General features: G+C 33.2%; 1 protein-coding gene across 1 annotated transcript; it reads left to right on the forward strand.

Annotated features, from left to right (window-relative positions):
* Positions 1-15,455: 15,455 nt before the first annotated feature.
* Positions 15,456-18,241, forward strand: LOC127105533 (ammonium transporter 3 member 1). The gene is made up of 3 exons (XM_051042718.1): positions 15,456-16,212; positions 16,838-17,123; positions 17,528-18,241. Exons 1-3 carry the CDS (start codon positions 15,559-15,561, stop codon positions 18,037-18,039), a joined length of 1,452 nt encoding a protein of 483 aa, XP_050898675.1. The 5' UTR covers positions 15,456-15,558; the 3' UTR covers positions 18,040-18,241.
* The last annotated feature ends 1,616 nt before the right edge of the window (positions 18,242-19,857 follow it).

The following is a 19,857-nucleotide window of genomic DNA, read 5'->3' on the forward strand; positions in this document are numbered from 1 at the left end:
AGGCCAATTGGATCCTTTAACTGTTCAAACATCACCACAAAAATCCTTTCCGTCTATTTTTCTCAAAGTTTATTTACGTATGTGTGGAAGTTGAGTTGGCAATTAGCAGTCACCTTTTATTACCAAGGTCACCAAAATTCCAAAATAATCCCCCAAATTTTGCCTTCAGCAGGAATCAAACCATGATTACTTGGAAAGGTTGTGTACCATTAGGCTACGTCATGTTCATTTATTTATCTTATGAATCAAATATATATTAATAAACCATACATTTTCCAACAATACAACTAGATGCATTCTATCCAGATTCATACCAGAATATATTGATCAATCTAAAGCATCAAGAAAACCATATACACTAAAAACCTATAGCTCTGTCTCTTGTGCTATGTGTAAGGATAACTTTTTCTTCCGTTTGAAATATCATCAATAAAAATATACATGAAGATTGAAGCATAAATGTTTTGCAAACATATATAACATAAACAATAACACTTCTACATTAGATTCAATATTTAGAGATGACAAAGTTACTTATTTCAGCTTACTTGAAATAATTTACTTCACATCAATTTGGCCCAAGAGTAACATGATGCCAATGAAAATGCATGAAAGAAATCGCACATTAATTTATAGAAAGAAAGCCAAATGTTTTCTTAAACTAAAACCTATAATTTAAAGATAACTAGTATAAAAATTTAAGTGTACCTTAATTTGTGTCCTTTTATATGTATATATGATACATATTAGCTCATCACCAGCTTGGATAACTGTAGGATATGAGAATTCCATTCCAGATGAGTCCTTTTAGCTTGGTCTATTTATGTGACAATGTAGGGAGCTTCGATTATGTGTTGCGCACCAACGATTTCACACAAGAAGGTACAATAGACTGGAGTAGATCTTCTATCTATCAATGAACCTACATAATCAACATCAGTGTAAGCCTCCATGGTTAGATTTCCACTTCTTTTAAATAAGAGTCTTATTCCTAGAGTGACTTTGAGATATGTAGAACACGGTCAACCATCCACAAATGTCTCACCCTCGGATCATGCTGGAATTGGTCCACCATGCTGATTGCATTTATCAAATCCGGCATAACATGTGCCAAGTTAATCAACTTTGAATGGTCTGGTCCATAAACTCTAGTACCATATTAAGAATTGTGTTTGCGCCAAATTTAATCATACAAAACTAGCTTATAAAGTGATGATTACCTCCCCACCCACCCACCACTACTACGAAAAACACCTATCATAACAGTTAGAAAATGGATACCACCACGCCGGACCAACCGTTCTGAGGTAAGGCGTGATTGTATGTATGTGCTTTTTACCACGGTCGTGCGACCGTGATTATAAGCTATGTAACACACTACCTATCACAACAGTTACTTTAAACGCCCGTTGTGATATTCTTTAATGCATAACGTTTAACAATAATAGGTATAAACAACCGTTGTGATATATACAATGAGTCTATTATAAATTATGTGGAGTGCTTATTTCGTAAATGCTCACTAAACATATAACCTTTCAATATGATCTAAAACATTATAATATGAAAAATTAAGTTATATTAGAAGAACAAGTTCACGTTCAATGCTAGACAAGAGTTCTTCAACTTCTTATCCACATTTTCTCTTTAACAATTAGAACTTTGTTTAATGATCTTAGTTCTCCAACAGCTCATTCATTCACCTCTAGTTCATTTTGCAAAATATTATTTACTTTGCAAATAAAATTAGAGGTGGAGAAAGTGATGGTTGAAGAACTACAATCATTAAATAAAGTTCTAACAGTTAAAGAATAATATGCAGATAATGGACTGAAGAATTCTTGTCTAGAATTGAACATGTACTTGTTTTCTAATATAACTTTATCTATCATATTATAATTTTCTAATGCAATCTGAAAAGGTATATATTTGATAAGAGATTGAAAAAGCACTCAAACTACATAAGATATAATAAACTCATCTTTTAAATAAACATTAACAACAACATTCATCAACAACACACCGTAAATAACGTACACGATACAACAAACATATAAACTCATAGAATATTTTAGAAACGTACATGTCCCATAATGACATCCACAATGAAAGTTCCATAATTGCAATGCTCACTTTAGCTTTTTCCTCATTATTGAAACAAACATCCCTACCTACATGTCAAAACAAGCAGAAAGTTTAAACATTATGAAACAAGCTATTGAAACATAAATAATAATAAATAAATAGATTTTGAAACATAAACTATAGTGAAGACGAACATGTAAAATAATCATTTGCTAAGATTTGATGCAACAAAGGTATCCTTCGAAGAAGACGAGTTGGATGCATAAGTTTGAGGTTTCCATATGAGAGAGACGAGTGATATAGATGTTAGAGTTTTGTTGTGAGAGAGACGAGTGAAAGAGATGTCAGAGCTTTATTTTGAGAGAGACGACTGTAATGTACTGAATCGAGAGATAATTTCGTTTATATATAAATAAGTAACACCTTTCACCACGGTTGACAATATTAACCATGATGAAATGTTAAGGTCAAGCCCATTATGTCACAATAAATGAAAAATTGTTGGTGCTGAAATTCAAACCCTTTCCCTCCAGGTACATTTCACTATGGTTGGTACCCATGACCGTTGTGAAATGTATTTTAGTAAATACGAAAAAAAGTGCCTAAAAAAGAACTATTATCACGGTTAACAAGAAAACCGTTGTAAAATGGGTGTTATGAAATATTTATTTTGTAGTAGTGCACACACACTTGTAAATATATATTGAGATCATATCATTTTCAACGTGAGACTTTTTACACACGTTCATAGGACTAGACATATGGAGCGTGAATGTAAATAATAGATGGCTTGATAGCGAAAATAATCTGATTGTAAAGGCCGAACAAATATTAGATAGACTCTGATACCATATATTTTGAAGTGTCATTTAGTTCTTGAAATATTTTTAAAAATATCTATATATGGATGTACATGTAAAAAAACATATATAGGAATCATTATTTTAATGAGAATGAAAAATAAAATCTAATTTAAAAAAAATAATTGAATCCCACTTTTATTATTAAGGCATTAATATTTGAATTGTAACTGTTTGTAGATTTCAAAAAAAAATGTCTTTTACTCTCTAAAGTCAAGAAAGGTATTTGAACATAACCATTATAGTAGATTCTAATCAATTGCGTGGCCAATACAAATATGATGGTTTATCATTTAGTGAGCCTTTCTTCATTATCACTTTTCATTCCCACACTTAATTTTATGTCCATTCATAGTTTTCTAGTCTATTTTCTACACATTTGTCTCTATTATTTGACTTAACAGTTTGCTACTATTTCATTGCTAGTTGCATTTTTGGATGAAAGTTGTATGTTGACTTAGTCAACTGTGATTTTGTATGAGTATCAATTTGGAAGGTTCATATGCAATCTAAAATTGACTAAACATTAAGATCTTGCACAAGCTAGGTGGTTCCTATATGGAAGGAATTGACTGCATGTGCTTACATTAATCTTCACATGCATGACTTTTATAACCAATGAAAATGGTTTCTATCAAGTGAACATGATGATAAGACTATAGCAAGTCATTAATTATAAGACTTGCTTCTTCTTTATTTTTCTTTTCTCTATATAAGTCATTAACTTTTGGTAGTGACAGATGTATGACTCTCGGTCAAAGATTATGAACCTAATTAATAACTATAATTATACATCTAAATAACAATTTTTTATTATATTATTTTTTAATCTCGTAATATTTACGAACTTCGCTTTTTAGTTTCTATAAGAATGAATATATAATATTTATAAGAATGAACATATAAAAAAGTTGATTGTGAAATTATTACGCATATTTTGGATGTAACTATTACAAACTTAATTATTCTTTGTTATATATATATATATATATATATATATATATATATATATATATATATATATATATATATATATATATATATATATATATATATATATATATATATATATATATATATATATATATATATATATATATATATATATATATATATATATATATATATATATATATATATATATATATATATATATACTTTTCATTTTAAAAATAATCTTATACTATTAATGATCGATATATTTGATAAAAAAAATAATCTAATATGTCTTATATTAAGATATAAACAAAAAATATAAAGAGTGTGATAATAATTAATGCGTGTTTGGTTCGGGGTAGAAGGAGAGGAGAAGAGAGAATATGTTTAACTAAACATGTTTGGTTTAAATTTTACGAGGGAAAGGGAGATGAGTGTTAGTGCGTGAGACACTTTTAGTAAAGAGAGAAAGAATGAAAATAATGATTGATATTATTGAATTACAATTGTGTTACAAAACTGAATTACAAAATATCTATTTATATATAACTAATTGACTTGACTACTAAGTAACAAATAAACAAACCCTAAATTCTAATTAATTTTGGATTTGAGCCACACACAACTTGGATTATATTACATATATCTCAATGTACCCCATACAATCCAAGTTTTCGAACATACGCTAATTATAGTCGATCTGAACTATTCATAATTTCTTTCTCAAATTCAGGAATATGTCGATCTTCAATCATTTGGTAAAAATATCCGTCAATTGTGCTTCACTTGAGCATTGTCTCGCTTCAACTTCACCTCAATTTACCTTCTCCCTAAGGAAATGAAATCTCGCCTCAATGTGCTTACTCCTTCCATGCAGAACTAGATTCTTCGCAAGATTTATGGATGACTTGTTGTCAATCTGCAACACCAGATGGTTCTTCACTTTGACCTCAATTTCTTCCAGCACAGATCTGATCCATATTGCTTCACACGCAACATAAGTCCTGCTATATATTCAGCATCACACGATGACAATACCACCACATGTTGCTTTCTCGAGCACCATGAGATTAGGGCACCAAATACTTGAAAGAAATAACCAACTATGCTGCTTCGATCTTCCTTATCTCCACACAAATCAACATCAAAACAATAAGTAACCATAACTTATTTGCTTTTAGAGTCTCGTCGAGATAAAATTCTATAATTTATCGATCCTTTTAAGTATCTCAGGGTTCTTCTTGTAGCCTTCATGTGTGACACCCTTGGTTTACTCATGTATCTGCTCACTAATTTGATTGAGAAACCTATATTAGGTCGACTACTGCACATATATCTCAGAGATCCGATCATTTGTTTGAACAAATTTACATTTAATTTGTCTTCATCTTCATGCATCTCTAATTTCAAATTTGGTTCGACAGGCGAAGATACAAGAGTCGAATCATCCATCATGAATCTCTTGAGTATCTCTTTGATATACTTTCTTTGATGTAGCATCATACCTTGCTTCGACATTTGAAATTACATGCCTAGGAAATAAGACAAGTTTCCCAGATCCGACATTTCAAATTCCCTCACCATTAGCTCTTTGAACTTTGACAAGTTCTTCAAGCTATTTCTAGTTACTAGCAAGTCATTGACATATAAGCAAATGATTGTTATATCTTATGCCACAACCTGAACATATTACCCCATAGTTAGATTTGCATTTGACGAATCCCAATCCGAATAAGTATGAGTCAATCTTCTTGTTCCATACTGTAGGTGCTTACTTGAGTCCATAAAACGCTTTGTGCAACTTATACACTTTCCTTGCTTCCTTATGTATCACAAACCCATGAGGTTGCATGGAATAGACTTCTTCGTCTAACAGACCATTCAAAAATGATGATTTCACATCTAAGTGAAATGTCGACCAACCTTGCTTACATGCCCAAACCATTACTAGTCGAACAGTCTAAAATCTTACTATTTGTGTGTATACTTAAGAGTAGTTGACTCCTGCTCTCTGAAGAAATCCTCGAGCTACCAATCTCGCCTTATGTCTTAATATCGACCCATCAGCATTGTGCTTCAGCTTAAACACCCACTTTACTTCGATAACTTTTATATGTGTCGACAATTCGACTAGATCCCATGTGTTATTTCTTTCGATTGCTTGTAACTCTTCGACCATAGCAGACTTCTACTTTATATTCTTTAAAACCTCGCTATAGTTGATTGGTTCAACACCTGCAAGTAAAGCAAAATTAATTAATTCTCTATCTGGTATGACTTCATCATCACTAATCACTTCGTAGTCTTGAAGTCTTGTTATAAGAACTCTAGTTTTTTGAGGTCCTTGACTAGTACTAGCTACACCATCTTTGATTTCGATTGTGTCGGGCATGTCAGCATCTGCTTCGAATGGATATCGACAATATCATTGACTTCGACATCATTACTTGCTTCGTCGAAATCATAACTCATCAATGGCGTATCAATTGCATCACTAGAATTCCAATCCTAGAAAGAATTTTCATCGATCATAATATCACGACTCATCACGACCTTATGATAAATTGGATTGAACATCATGTATGCACCATTTTTATGATATCCTACCAAAATCATAGGTTCACTCTTGTCATCATGCTTCCTTCTTCTAGCATCAGAAGCATGCTTGTAACAAATAGAGTCAAACACCTTCAAATGACTCACTGATGGTCGTTTGTCACTCTAAACTTCTTTAGGAATTATGTTCTTCAACATCTTGGTAAGACATATGTTTAGAATATAGAAAATAATGGAAAAAACTTCACCCCGTAAGGGTTTTGGCAAGTTCTTCTACTTCGGCATGCACCTCCCATGTCCAATATGGTCATGTTTCTTCTTTATTCTATTCCATTATGTCGAGGTGTGTAAGGAGAAATTACCCCATGATCAATACCATGTTCTACACAAAATTCTTCAAATATCTTTGATGTATATTCACCACCAAAATCAGTTCGCAGAACTTTGATCTTCATCCCATTCTGGTTTTCAATAAGCATCTTGAATCTCTTAAAGATTTTGAATACTTCGTCATTTCGTTTGATCACGTAGATCCACAACTTTAGACTAAACTCATCGACAAATGAAAGAAAAATACATATTTTCACTAATGGTATGGTCCTCAAAAGGGCCACATACATCTAAATGTACAACTTTGAGTATGTAGGAGGATCCCATTGGCATAGTCGAAATGAAAGACTTTTTGGATTGCTTTCCGACTAAGCAACCTTCACAAAGTTTATCAGGCATCCCAAGACTTGGTATACCAATTACCATATCTTGAGTAATCAATCGATTGAGTGATCGAAAGTTCAAATTTCCAAACCTCAAACTCCACAACTAACTATGCTTATGGTCGACAATAATTTTTATACATTATACTTCAGTCGAACTAATCATGGCCTTGAATGTCATATTATTTGACAAAGGGAACTTCAAGACAAAATTATTCTGAGTATCAAATAGTTCCAAGGCTTCATCTTTCATAATCACTGAGAAACCTTTTTCGACCAGTTGTCTAACACTTAGCAGATTGCACTTCATTATAGGTACATAGAGTACATCTTTGATAATAACTTTTCTTCCATTGCTCCTTTGAATAACTATGGCGTCAGTACCTTCTGCTTGTAACGAGCTATTATCAACAAGTTTGACATTTCTCTTCTTCGACCAGTCGAAATATTCTAACCACACTTTTCAACAAGTCATGTGATTAGAGCAGCCCGAGTCGAGCAACCAGATCTTGGAGTCGACACGATCATCTGCAACTGCATCCATAACCACCATATCTTCATAATCATCTTAATCTTGGCGTGCAAGGTTCACTCATTCCTCCTTGCCTTTTATCACTCCATTGACTTTATTGTACCAACAATTCTTGGTCAAGTGACCCCACTTTTCACAGTTATAGCACTGCACACCTTTTTTCTCTTTGTCTTTCTGATATGAGTTTCTTTCTCCTCTTTTCGAGGACTCAGAAGCCCTATCATCGATCTTATGCTTTTTAGGGTTCGGCCAAGACTTCTTACTCTGAGTCTTGTCTTATTTTCCTTTTAACTTGTTGGAACTACCATGCTTCTTCCAAGCCTGAGCATGCAGTGCTTGTATCGAATCTTGAAGTCATTTCCTTTAGACAATCTTAATCTCATACGCCTCCAACGAACCAACCAAATACTCCAGTTTACCGTCGACTGAATGCAATATACAACCTTGCAATCTTTCTTCTTTTCCTTCTTGTTCGTGACTCTTTGATCATCGGTTGGATTCTCAACAATCTCAGGGATGCCATTAGTAACCACTTATAAGGTTTCATGAATGCCAAACAAAGTTTGCATCTGTTTTCTCCATCGAATCCAATTCTTGCCGTCAAGAATTTGAAGAGAATTTGAAATACCATTAGTGCCATTTATCTTTGCAGCGATTGATTAACAACTCACGATCCCGAAAACACAATCACCGACATGTGTTTCTTTAAAACACGATCAAGAACCTAACTAGGCTCTAATTCCAATTTGTTAGTGCGTGAGGCACTTTTAGTGAGGAGAGAAAGAATGAGAGAGAATGAAAATAAGGATTAATATTATTGAATTATGATTGTGTTATAAAACTGAATTACAAAGTATCTATTTTTATACAACTAAATGAATTGACTACTAAGTAACAAATATAATAATCCTAAACCCTAATTAAGTTTGGGCTTGGATGATACACAACTTGAATCATATTACATATATCTCATCAGGGAGGGGAGCAAAACCCCTCAAAAAACTCATTTTTTGCGTCTCTCCAAATCGGGGGGATTTGGAGGGGAGGGGAGAGAATATGAACATTCATATTTTAAAGATTATGACATTTGCTAAAATATCCTCAATTTTATTTTAGTTTTTCAAAATTATTCAATTTCTTCTGTTTCCTGCTTCTCTTTTGTATGGTTTTTCTCGGTTACTTCCATCAATTTGTTATAGTTGTTCTTTACCATCAAATTATTTTTTGTAACTTTTTATGTAATATAAATTATGATCACTTTTTTTTTCTTTTTTTATAATTTTTTATTTTTACGTTTATTAATGTTATTTTTTATTTTTATGTTTACTAATGTTTTTTTTTACATACATATATACGCGCGCACACACACACACACACATAATTTGGTAGTAAGTTATTTTAAGTATTTATTTTATTATATGGTTTATTGCAATTTAAAAATTGTTACCAACACATAGTTTAATTTGTGTCGGAGAGTTATATTGCGAATCATGTGTACTCAATTTTTTTAGCATCATGTAGCAAGTTATAATTTTTTTAATCACTCAACAATATAAACTTTATGATTAATTATATATGTGTATCTTATTATAAAAAAAAATTATAATTTTTTTTTAATATAATATGACTTATATTATATCATAAGGATAAAATGTAAATTATTAATAAAATTTCTCTCCTCCCTTTGTCAACCAAACATAGTTTTAATTAAAATTTCTCTCTCACCCTCCCCTCCCCTCTTTTAAACCTAACATATATATATAATTAAAAACATTTCTTCCCTCCCCTCCCCTTCCATTGTTAACAAGTGTGGGGAAGTCCCACATTTGTTAGAAGTATGGAGACTTAAGCATTTATAAGTGGGGGAATCCACACACCTATCACCTTAAGGTTTTAGGTGAATATGTGGTGTGTCTCCCACAAATGTGTGTTGCTCATAATAGGAAAGTCCCCAAAGTGAAAACGCTCCCTCATGTTGACCCTCCCACCCGAATTGACCCCAACAGTGGTATTATGAACCTTTGGTTCAAGTGAAGGGACCAACTCACTTGTATCAAAATTCCCTACTGAGTAGGAAGTGGCCTGTTGAAAAGTGTCAACAACGGTACAAGTGTAAAAGAGCTCCCGCTTGAGGGGGAAATTGTGGATATACTCACACTTGAGGGGAAGTATTGAGAATAACAAGTGTGAGTAGTGTGGGAAATTCCCATATTGGTTAGAAATATGGAGACTTGAGAATTTATAAGTGGGAGAACCCACACACATATCACCTAAAGGTTTTGGGTGAGTATATGGTGTATCTCTCACAAATGTGTGTTTCTCATAAAAGGAAAGTCCCTAAAGTGAAAATGCTCCTCCATGTTGACCCCAACAAAAATCAGGACACCAATTTATATGGTACACTGGTGTGAGGAAATAATCACTCAAATATCATTGGATTGATATTGGTAAAACCACAAATTTGGGAGTTGTGGAGCGGGTTATTCAAATTTTCTCTTTTTTTTTAATATAATTATAAATGATGTGTTATGTTATTTTTATTCAAATGCACTAATTTTTTTTTAATTAAATGTTATTTAACCTATTACTCTTATTCTTTTAGATTCAAATATCTAAACATACAATAAAGTTCATCATAAAAATAGTTGTAAAAACCAATGTTGCATCACGTAAGTACCTGGAATTGCATAAATACTTACAACTTCCAATCATTAGCATTAAAATAATTAAAATTCAGCACCCTGAATAAGTTAAAATAATGACTCACAAAATATTAAATGTTCAAGAATTTAAAATTGAAGCAATTAAGTCTAAACCTATCAAAATCATCACTCATCAAGTTACACAAAGAGGCAAAAACATAGTCACCCAATAACCCATGGGTTTCACAGGTTGGGTCTGGATTCACTCAGAAGCCAATTGTTTTGATTGACTTTTCATTTTGTAAAATCATATTTATCTAATAACCTAGTCCAACCCGTTTTTTGAGTCAATTTGGCCGAATTTATCAAATTTACCCAACTTATATACACCCCTGGAAGTGAATATGCTTTTGTACTTGTCAAGTTAAAACTAATTTTGTATCAAATGATGTACTTGCTAAAATAATACATGAGATACAACCCCTAATTGTGTAATGTTGTCTGATGCTTTTAGGTTTTTTTTTAGTGTCGTGAGAGCTCGCCGATACATGGTTATGGAAAGCTCCTATGTGTATTTTTGAGGGAACTTTGTGATTAATTTCCTTGCCTTTGATGTAACATTAGGTGCACATCATGACTTCTGCCATGAAAGCGATTGATTTCTAGGAGGGGGATTCATTAAAGTGCCTAACCCTTAATTCATTCTGGAAAGGTCCCACAAACATCTCCCGCTTCAGGTGGATGATCTTGATAGTCGCATCATTGAAGTGGGTGAGGTAATTCCTTAGAGATTCTAAAGGCCTTGAAGAACGTTGAACATGCTAGTGGTGGACATCTTCTTGTGTCTGCTCGTCGAAAATCGATGGACCAACCGCTTCACCAGGTCTTAATAATTGGTGACTGATAGACGTGGCAGACTCATATACCACCGCAACGCTGCGTCCATAAAGGCGTTGGAGAAGAGTTTACATTTCAAAGAGTCTGGTTGTGGCGGCATAAATTGTACATAGCGGCACACATCTCTGATATGACCCCATGGTCATCATCGAAGTTATTTACAATTTAAGTCTTTGCTTATCTGTTTCCCATATTGGGGAATATGGTGGAGGCAAGCGGTGAATAGATCGTTGATCACACATGTTGCCCATGTTAGCTCTACTAGGGCCCTACAGTGGACGCCAATTTTACTTACTCCTTTATCCACTTCTCCCTTACAAGACTTTATGTTTGAGAGATTGTAGATTATTATGTCTTCCTTTAACCACTTCTCTCTTACAAGCCTTCTACTTCAGAAAATTTGGACGATTACATTATAATCCAAACTCATTAAGTACTAGTGGTCTCGACCCATTAGCCCTCATCTCGTAAAAGGGGCATAAGGAATAAAAAAAAGGTTGGACGAAGTTGAACACATGTCATATGGGGGTGAGTTCATCATGTTCCCCCTACATGATAGGAGGTTACTCATCAAGCATGTTCCCAACAACTAACAAGAATGTTCTTTCTATAACCTAATAGTCCAAAGTCTTCACCTTGAACTATAGAAAATCGACATATAAAGCCAAATTGCGCTATTTTTTATTACTTAAAAAAACAAAAAAAAAACATACATTCCCTCGATTTTTCATAACACCGAGGTGAAAAAACAACTCAGTACAAGCTTCGATTCTTAGCTATCTTAGTTTATGATTTTATTTGTTTATAAGTGTAAACAAAATGTTCTAACCCTTTGGTTTTCTATTTAACCGAGACATAAAATAATAAGATTTTACTATAAAAGCACTCATTAAACAGATTTTACCCTAATCCTTACTAATATGAAGCCGCCCCAAAATCGCAAGCATCATTCTTCGGGATGGATTACAAGATAGAAAAAATCTTCAATGTTCTTCTATCTTGAACAAAACATTTTTTCCGCCCTTGCAATCTATCTCACATAATGGTGTTGATATTGTGTTTATTATATTTTTGGAATAACCCTCAGCTAAAGAAGAGAGCTCAACCTTTAAAGAGTACTCAGTTGATAGATTGCAAGTGCAGAAAATCATTCTCGCTTCAAGTTACACAAAGAAGGGAGCTTAACCAACAACGAAGATAGTTTAACCAACAAGGAAGGGAACTTAACCTTTGAACAAAGAAGAGAATGCAACTAAATATGGATGGATATCAGCGAAGATATTTAGTAATAAGAGAAAGATTTGTTGTAAATAATTTATTTTAATATTATGTGTAAACAATGTAATTTAAAAAAAATAAAAAAAATTATTCACCTCAGTTTTCCTCATCACCGAGGTGATAGTTAAAAGGAGAAGATAAAAAATCCCAAAGAGAGGAAATATTCACCACCGTCCATTTGATCATGAGTTGCTACTACATATCACTGAGATGAATTGTGAGTGCTGAAAATAAAAATTCTCATTGGGAAACAAATCTCTAGCATCTTGCATGAGACCTGGACCTGGAAAATAAAAAATATCATTAGGAAACAGATTTTACAATGTATTTTTAATATTATGTGTAAACAATGTAATTTAAAAAAAATAACTTATTCACCTCGGTTTTCTTTCTGGCCGAGGGGATAGTTAATCATTTTTTTACTATATTCAACGCCCTTAAACAAATCTTTGTCGTCCATTTAATATTTATCAACGCTCAAGAATCTTCCATTAGTGATCCGCGTGAAACTTAAGGGACATCTATTATAAAAACATATTGAATATTGAAAATCTAACTTATATGGAACATGAGACACTTGAAACATAAAGTCGTTTGAAAAGTTCTCTAAGACGGATTGCAAGAGTTGAAAATTACTTGGGTTTAAGGTTTGTTTTCTTAAATATTTATTTGAGCACAAAATCATATATTTGATTATTGATTTTATTTATCTAACCCTTTTTTTTTTCTTCAGAATCAAATGCATGCAAAGCCTTGGAGAATATATTTTCACCAACATTTGATCTTCACCCACCAAGGAAATTTAATTTTTATCTATATCTATAGGGAATTTGAATTTTATTTTAATATTTTGTGTAACAAATGTAATGTTTTGGATAACCAATGTAATATTCTAGGTAAACAATATAATATTCTGGGTAAACCATATAAAGATTTTATTTAAATAAAAAAAAAAAGAAATAATCTTACCCCTCGGTTATATTTGTAAACCGAAAGGTAAGATAAGCTAATTTTGAAAATAATAAAAGTGCAACTGTTGGGGCTCAAACCCATGTCCATATAACTTTACCTCTTGGTTTTATTTCCACCGAGGTGATAAGTGGCGAGTTTTCATGTCGCCCTTCGTTACCTCACTTTTTAGCCGAGGTATTATGCATTTTACGTCAGAGGTAAAATCGTTTTTTGTAGTAGTAAGTGTCGCGTCCATAAAGACACTAGAGAAGAGTTTATATTTCAAATAGTCTGGTTGTGGCGACATAAATTATACATACCGGCGTACACATCTCTGATATGACCTCATGGTCGTCATTGAAGTTACTGCCAATATAAGTACTTGTTTGCCTCTTATCCATATTGGAGAATATGGTGGAGGCGAGCGGTGAATAGATTGCTGATCACACATGTTGTCCATGTTAGCTCTACTAGGGCCCCACGGTGAACGCTAATTGTACTTACTAAAATCAGACAATCCTATACAACAAAGGGTTGTCAATCATTGTAGTTTTTTAGCGAGTACAAGTGATAAAAATAAATTTTTTTAATATATGAGAATGCAAATAGTCATATTTAAAATAAGAGACTAATGTCTAATATATGAATGAAATATATTTTAAAAAATGGATTGTTATGTCCTCCTTTATCCACTTCTCCCTTACAATACTTTATGTTTGAGAGATTGTAGATTGTTATGTCTTCCTTTAACCATTTCTCTCTTACGAGCCTTATGCTTCAGAAAACGTGGACGATTACATTATCAGTCAAACTCATTAAGTACCAATGGTCTCGATCCATTAGTCTTCATTTCATAAAAGGGACATAGAGAATAAAAAAGAGATTGGACGAAGTTAAACACATGTCAGATGGGGTGAGTTCACCGTGTTCCTCCTGCATGATATGAGGTTGTTCATAAAGCATGTTCCCAACAACTAACAAGAATGTTCTTTCTATAACCTAAATAGGTTAAAGTCACTCACCACATTGTTAAAGTCAAGTTGTATGTGGCCAGTGTTATACACAAAAAAAATCGAGATTTCTCGAAGAGAGGTCAAAGTTATAAATATTTATCTAAAGAGTTAAGTCAATGTATCACTTATTGACGTGTTAGAAACCTAGAAACTCTTTGTTTGACTAACTTGAGATAAAGTATACTTAAAGAAAATAAAATATTTTTTTTCTATATGATATATTAAAGTACTATTTTTTTTTATAATACGTACTCAAATAAACATTTTCAAAAAAGAAAAAAAAATGTTGATCCGAGTTCAAATATAAAATTAAATGCAAAATATTATCACATTCAAACTATTAAAAATGTTCCAATGAAAATATTAAGATCCTAAATTTAGATATTTCTTCTATAGAGTACAAAAGCCCCCAAATTGGACTAGTGGAAAAGTTGTCTTTGGCAAGTCTCAAAATGTAGGACACAATTGAGTGGCTGCAAAGTTTATACGGTCCATGCCCCAACGTCGGCACGTTTCTCATATTTGGCAGTCATTAAATTTTTATTTTGAGATGCAATGTTTATTTTTATTATTTTGGTACTGACTTAATGATTAACATTTACTTAATTTATTATGTGATTTTAATTTATTAGTTAACTTTTTTTACATAATTCATTATGTAATTTTTAATGTATTTGTCTATAAAAAAAATTACAAAATAATGTATTTCCCTTTCGAAAAAACCAATAAAACATAAGGAAAATCCAAATTACTTACTTAATTAATGGTAATTTTTGTTGTAACTTGTGGTGTTTTAATATGTAGTTTTCTATTAATCCCAGTAGCAAATGGTGACAGTTTGAAATGCTACTATTTGTAGTGTATTGTGGCGGTTTAAAATCTGCCGCAATAGTATAATTTTTTTTAGTGATTTCTCTCATTCGTTGTACAATGACACATTGTTTTTTTTTTCTTTTATTTTAAAAATATTAAATATTCATGTAGCCATTTTTTGAAGGTCAACGTGTCTTTAGTTCAGCCATTTTTACACTACTTTCCTAGCTCTCTATATAAAGCCATGTTCATATAGTTTTCATTGATAGTGTAACTCTAACCATGGCTTCTCCTCCATTGCCGGTAGCATACCAAGCATGGACAAGTCTAGCAGTACCAGACTGGTTAAACAAAGGGGACAACACATGGCAAATGGTATCGGCCACCCTCGTCGGAATCCAAAGCATGCCGGGACTCGTCATCCTCTACGGCAGCATAGTGAAAAAGAAATGGGCGGTTAACTCAGCTTTCATGGCACTTTACGCTTTTGCGGCGGTTATAATCTGTTGGGTTACATGGGCTTATAAGATGTCATTTGGTGAACAGCTTTTACCCTTTTGGGGTAAGGCCGGGCCGGCTTTAGGCCAGAAATTTCTTATCAATCAGGCCGGGCTACCCGCTACGGCGCATTACTATCACGACGGACGAGTTGAAACCGGTGAAGCTACGCCGTTTTATCCCATGGCTACTATGGTTTGGTTTCAGTGTGTTTTTGCGGCTATTTCGGTTGTTATTTTGGCGGGATCGGTTTTGGCGAGGATGAGCTTTAAGGCGTGGATGATGTTTGTGCCTCTTTGGTTAACTTTCTCTTATACTATTGGTGCTTTTAGTTTGTGGGGTGGTGGGTTTTTGTTTCAATGGGGTGTTATGGATTATTCTGGCGGTTATGTTATTCATCTTTCTTCTGGAATTGCTGGTTTTACTGCTGCTTATTGGGTAATTTTTTCTCTATTTTACCATGCTTTTTCTATATAGATCCTACGATATGCATGATTACGTGAATTAGGAGATGCAAAATGAGTCTCATTTGACCAATTTTAGACCTATATCCTCTATCTTATTAGTCCCGTCTCGTTTTTTTTAACTCATACTTAACGGAGAAAACATGATTTTTTTACGAGCTAAAAGAAATTAGAATATTAGATAATTAAATATTGGATTGGCATGCAAGGAATCTTTTAGAGAAATTCCTTTTTAAAATATTAGATAAAATAAAGTATTGTATTGGCAATGCAAGGAATCTTTGAGAGAAATTCCTTTTTTCTACCAGCATTGACTTGGTAGATTGAAAAATCTCAATATTAATGTCCATTCATAATATTAATATATTTAAATTGTTAATAATAGAAAAGTATATAAATGCATTTATTGTTTGGTAGTGTTTGTACAAATGTATCCTAAATCTTTTTGTAGCACTGCATATCTAATTATAAACTTGTGTAAACTTGTGAATGGTGACAAATATTCAGCAAATAATTAATTAACTAGGTCGGTATCATGGAAGCAAAACCAAACTAGAAAAATCTAATATAATATAACAATGAGTTTGAAAATAATATAGGTGGGGCCAAGATCAAAGAAGGACAGAGAGAGATTCCCACCAAACAACGTGTTACTAACGTTGGCAGGGGCAGGTTTACTATGGTTAGGATGGGCAGGTTTCAATGGTGGGGATCCTTATTCAGCCAACACTGATTCCTCCATGGCTGTTCTCAACACAAACATTTGTGCAGCCACAAGCCTTTTGGTGTGGACATGGCTTGATGTTATATACTTCAAGAAACCATCTGTAATTGGAGCTGTTCAAGGCATGATCACTGGTCTTGTTTGCATTACTCCCGGAGCTGGTACGTACTCTCTCATGCTACTATACTTCAACAACAATTTATTTACATTAATACATGAATATAAATGAATATTGTAGTTAGAAATTCATCTTTAAACTAATAGCTAATTTTGCATTAGTTGATAAATTTAATTTATTTATGAGAAATTATCTTCTATTATACTCTTACAATTGGCATGAAACTTGCTGGGATATTCCACTCTTGACTCGGGGATCCCAAGAATAGTATATACTAATAGATTCCATTATTGACTTTCCTCTTTGTTTTTATTCACCATCATTGAGTATTTTTTTAACTACTTGGTGTTGGGTTAATTTTAATTCAAGCATTATATATATAATTTTAATTCGAAGTTTTAGATAGTTAATTTTATCTAAAATTTTATTGTTTGTGATTTTGAATAGGTTTGGTTCAAGGATGGGCAGCCATAATAATGGGAGTACTATCAGGAAGCGTACCATGGTACACAATGATGGTACTTGGAAAAAAGTTCACAATATTTCAAAAGGTTGACGACACACTCGCCGTCTTCCACACACATGCGGTGGCCGGCCTCCTAGGCGGTATACTCACCGGCCTCTTCGCTGAGCCACAACTAAGTTCTCTCTTTCTCCCTGTCACGAACTCGAGAGGCGGTGTCTATGGAGGCTCCGGCGGTATCCAAATCCTCAAGCAAATAGTTGGAGCTTTATTCATCATTGGATGGAACATTGTTGCCACTTCAATTATTTGTATAGTTGTAGGTTTCTGTGTTCCTTTGAGAATGACAGAGGAAGAGTTGCTTATTGGAGACGATGCTGTTCATGGGGAAGAAGCTTATGCTTTGTGGGGTGATGGAGAGAAACTTAGTCTCTATAAAGATGATACTACACGACAGGGTGTTTTGGCTTCAAGTGGTGCCACTCAAGTTGTCTAGAGAATAGAGTATCATGAGAAAATTCAACAATATTGAAATTAAGGGCTATGGTTGAGTTAACTGATATGATTTTTTATTGGTGAAAATATAATCTTGAAGGAAAACAAATACTAGTTAAGAAAAAAAAATGTGATTTGTTTTGTTCTTCATTGTTAACCAGCTATATATAGTTATGATATATGCAATTATGTGTGTTGTGATTTGAATGTTTGTTCAATATTAATTTTCTAGCCAATGCATTAGTGCATTTGATTCACATCATATATTAAAAGCAAGTGAGTTCAAATTCAATAATATGAATATCCACTTAGTTTCTGTTTCAAATTTTTCTTCTCTAATAACGAAGACTTTTTTGATCTTAATTAGGGGTAAGTAGATCAGAAAAAATAAATTAAATTAATAATCTAAATCAACCTAAATAAAAAAATTAATTTTATGGTTCGGTTCAAAATGTCGCGGTACGAAAAAGACGACCACGAGCACATCGCAAGGTCGTCGATGGTAAACAAAATCACAATCGAAATTTATTTATTCCAAAAGAAGAAAGAGAAAATATTGATAAAACTCTTATAAGATGACAATGATATGGTCGTCACAATCAAATCGGGCTCGGGGATCGATTATGCATGGGAAAAATATTAGCACTCCTCACGTCTATTGTACTCAATGAGAACCATTTAGTTAGTTTTGTGCATAAGTGTTAGCTTTTGAATATTTGCTTTCTCGAGTTATTAAAAATTCAAAAAGAAAAAGATAGGGGTTGCAAAAATATTTTTTTATTAAGGTGCCTGACAAGATTGCGGGTCTTGCTCATACGTATCTCCGGGTGCGATGGAGAACTCAAAGCTACGTAGTTCTGGGTAAAAAATATTTTTGTGTGTGTCGATTTTAGAGAAAGTTATTTTGTCGCAATCAAATGGAAAACATTGCTTACCCAAAACAATTAGAGGAGGGGACGTTTTCAACACGACATAATGGATTTACAAATCAACATTCGCGGGAAAACGTCGCTTAGCTCACTCACACATATAAATGGACGAGGTGTTATTTTGCATCATCTCAAGATGAAACATATTTTATTTAAAAAGAGTTTGAAGTTTATGCCAAAAGACAAACGGTTTGAATGTGTTTGATGTACTTTTGGGTGGAAGACGAGTATTTGGACTTGCAAGCTATTACGGCTTGAGTCTAACACTCGGGACTATGATTGAACATTACACATAAAAGATGGATTGTGGATGGAAAAACAATTTCAAGGACATTCATCTGGACAAGTTCCTGATCAATCACCATGACTTTGGGAAACAACTTCTCATATGTGAACAACTCATTCAACTTCTCTAGTGCCTATGTGAAAATTTCCTTTCTTTCATGTTTCAAGTAAGCAAACCCAATAGAGAATTTCAAATTATTTGATGTAACACCTGAAATTCTAGTTATCAGACTTTAGATGTCACACGGGTTGTTATGACATTCAATTCTGCACAGACAGGAATTATGCAAAACTTAAACGTAAGTGCAGTAAATAACACAAGTAATTGTTAACCCAGTTCAGTCCAACATGACCTACATCTGGGGGCTACCAAGCCAGGGAGGAAATCCACTATTAGTAGTATTAATTCAAAGCTAAACTCACCCGTTTACAACTTATCACTTAATCCCTACCCAATGCAATTTCAATCTTACACTAAGATCAGAGTTCCTACTCACTCCCCCTCAATCACCTCAGTGATTACTACCTTTAATCAATATTAAAGACAATTTGAAGTCACACTTCAAACAACTCTTGATTGTGCTTCACAGCTTTAATCAAGATAC

This window comes from Lathyrus oleraceus, chromosome 7, assembly GCF_024323335.1.
Source record: "Lathyrus oleraceus cultivar Zhongwan6 chromosome 7, CAAS_Psat_ZW6_1.0, whole genome shotgun sequence".
NCBI lineage: Eukaryota > Viridiplantae > Streptophyta > Magnoliopsida > Fabales > Fabaceae > Lathyrus > Lathyrus oleraceus.

What these genes read in the sequence shown, in the direction of transcription:
- LOC127105533 (XM_051042718.1), top strand. Translation starts at nt 15,559, where the DNA reads ATGGCTTCTCCTCCATTGCCGGTAGCATACCAAGCATGGACAAGTCTA. An exon ending in GTTTTACTGCTGCTTATTGG is followed by an intron (nt 16,213 to 16,837) that starts GTAATTTTTTCT and finishes AAAATAATATAG; the next exon opens with GTGGGGCCAAGATCAAAGAA. An exon ending in TTGCATTACTCCCGGAGCTG is followed by an intron (nt 17,124 to 17,527) that starts GTACGTACTCTC and finishes GATTTTGAATAG; the next exon opens with GTTTGGTTCAAGGATGGGCA.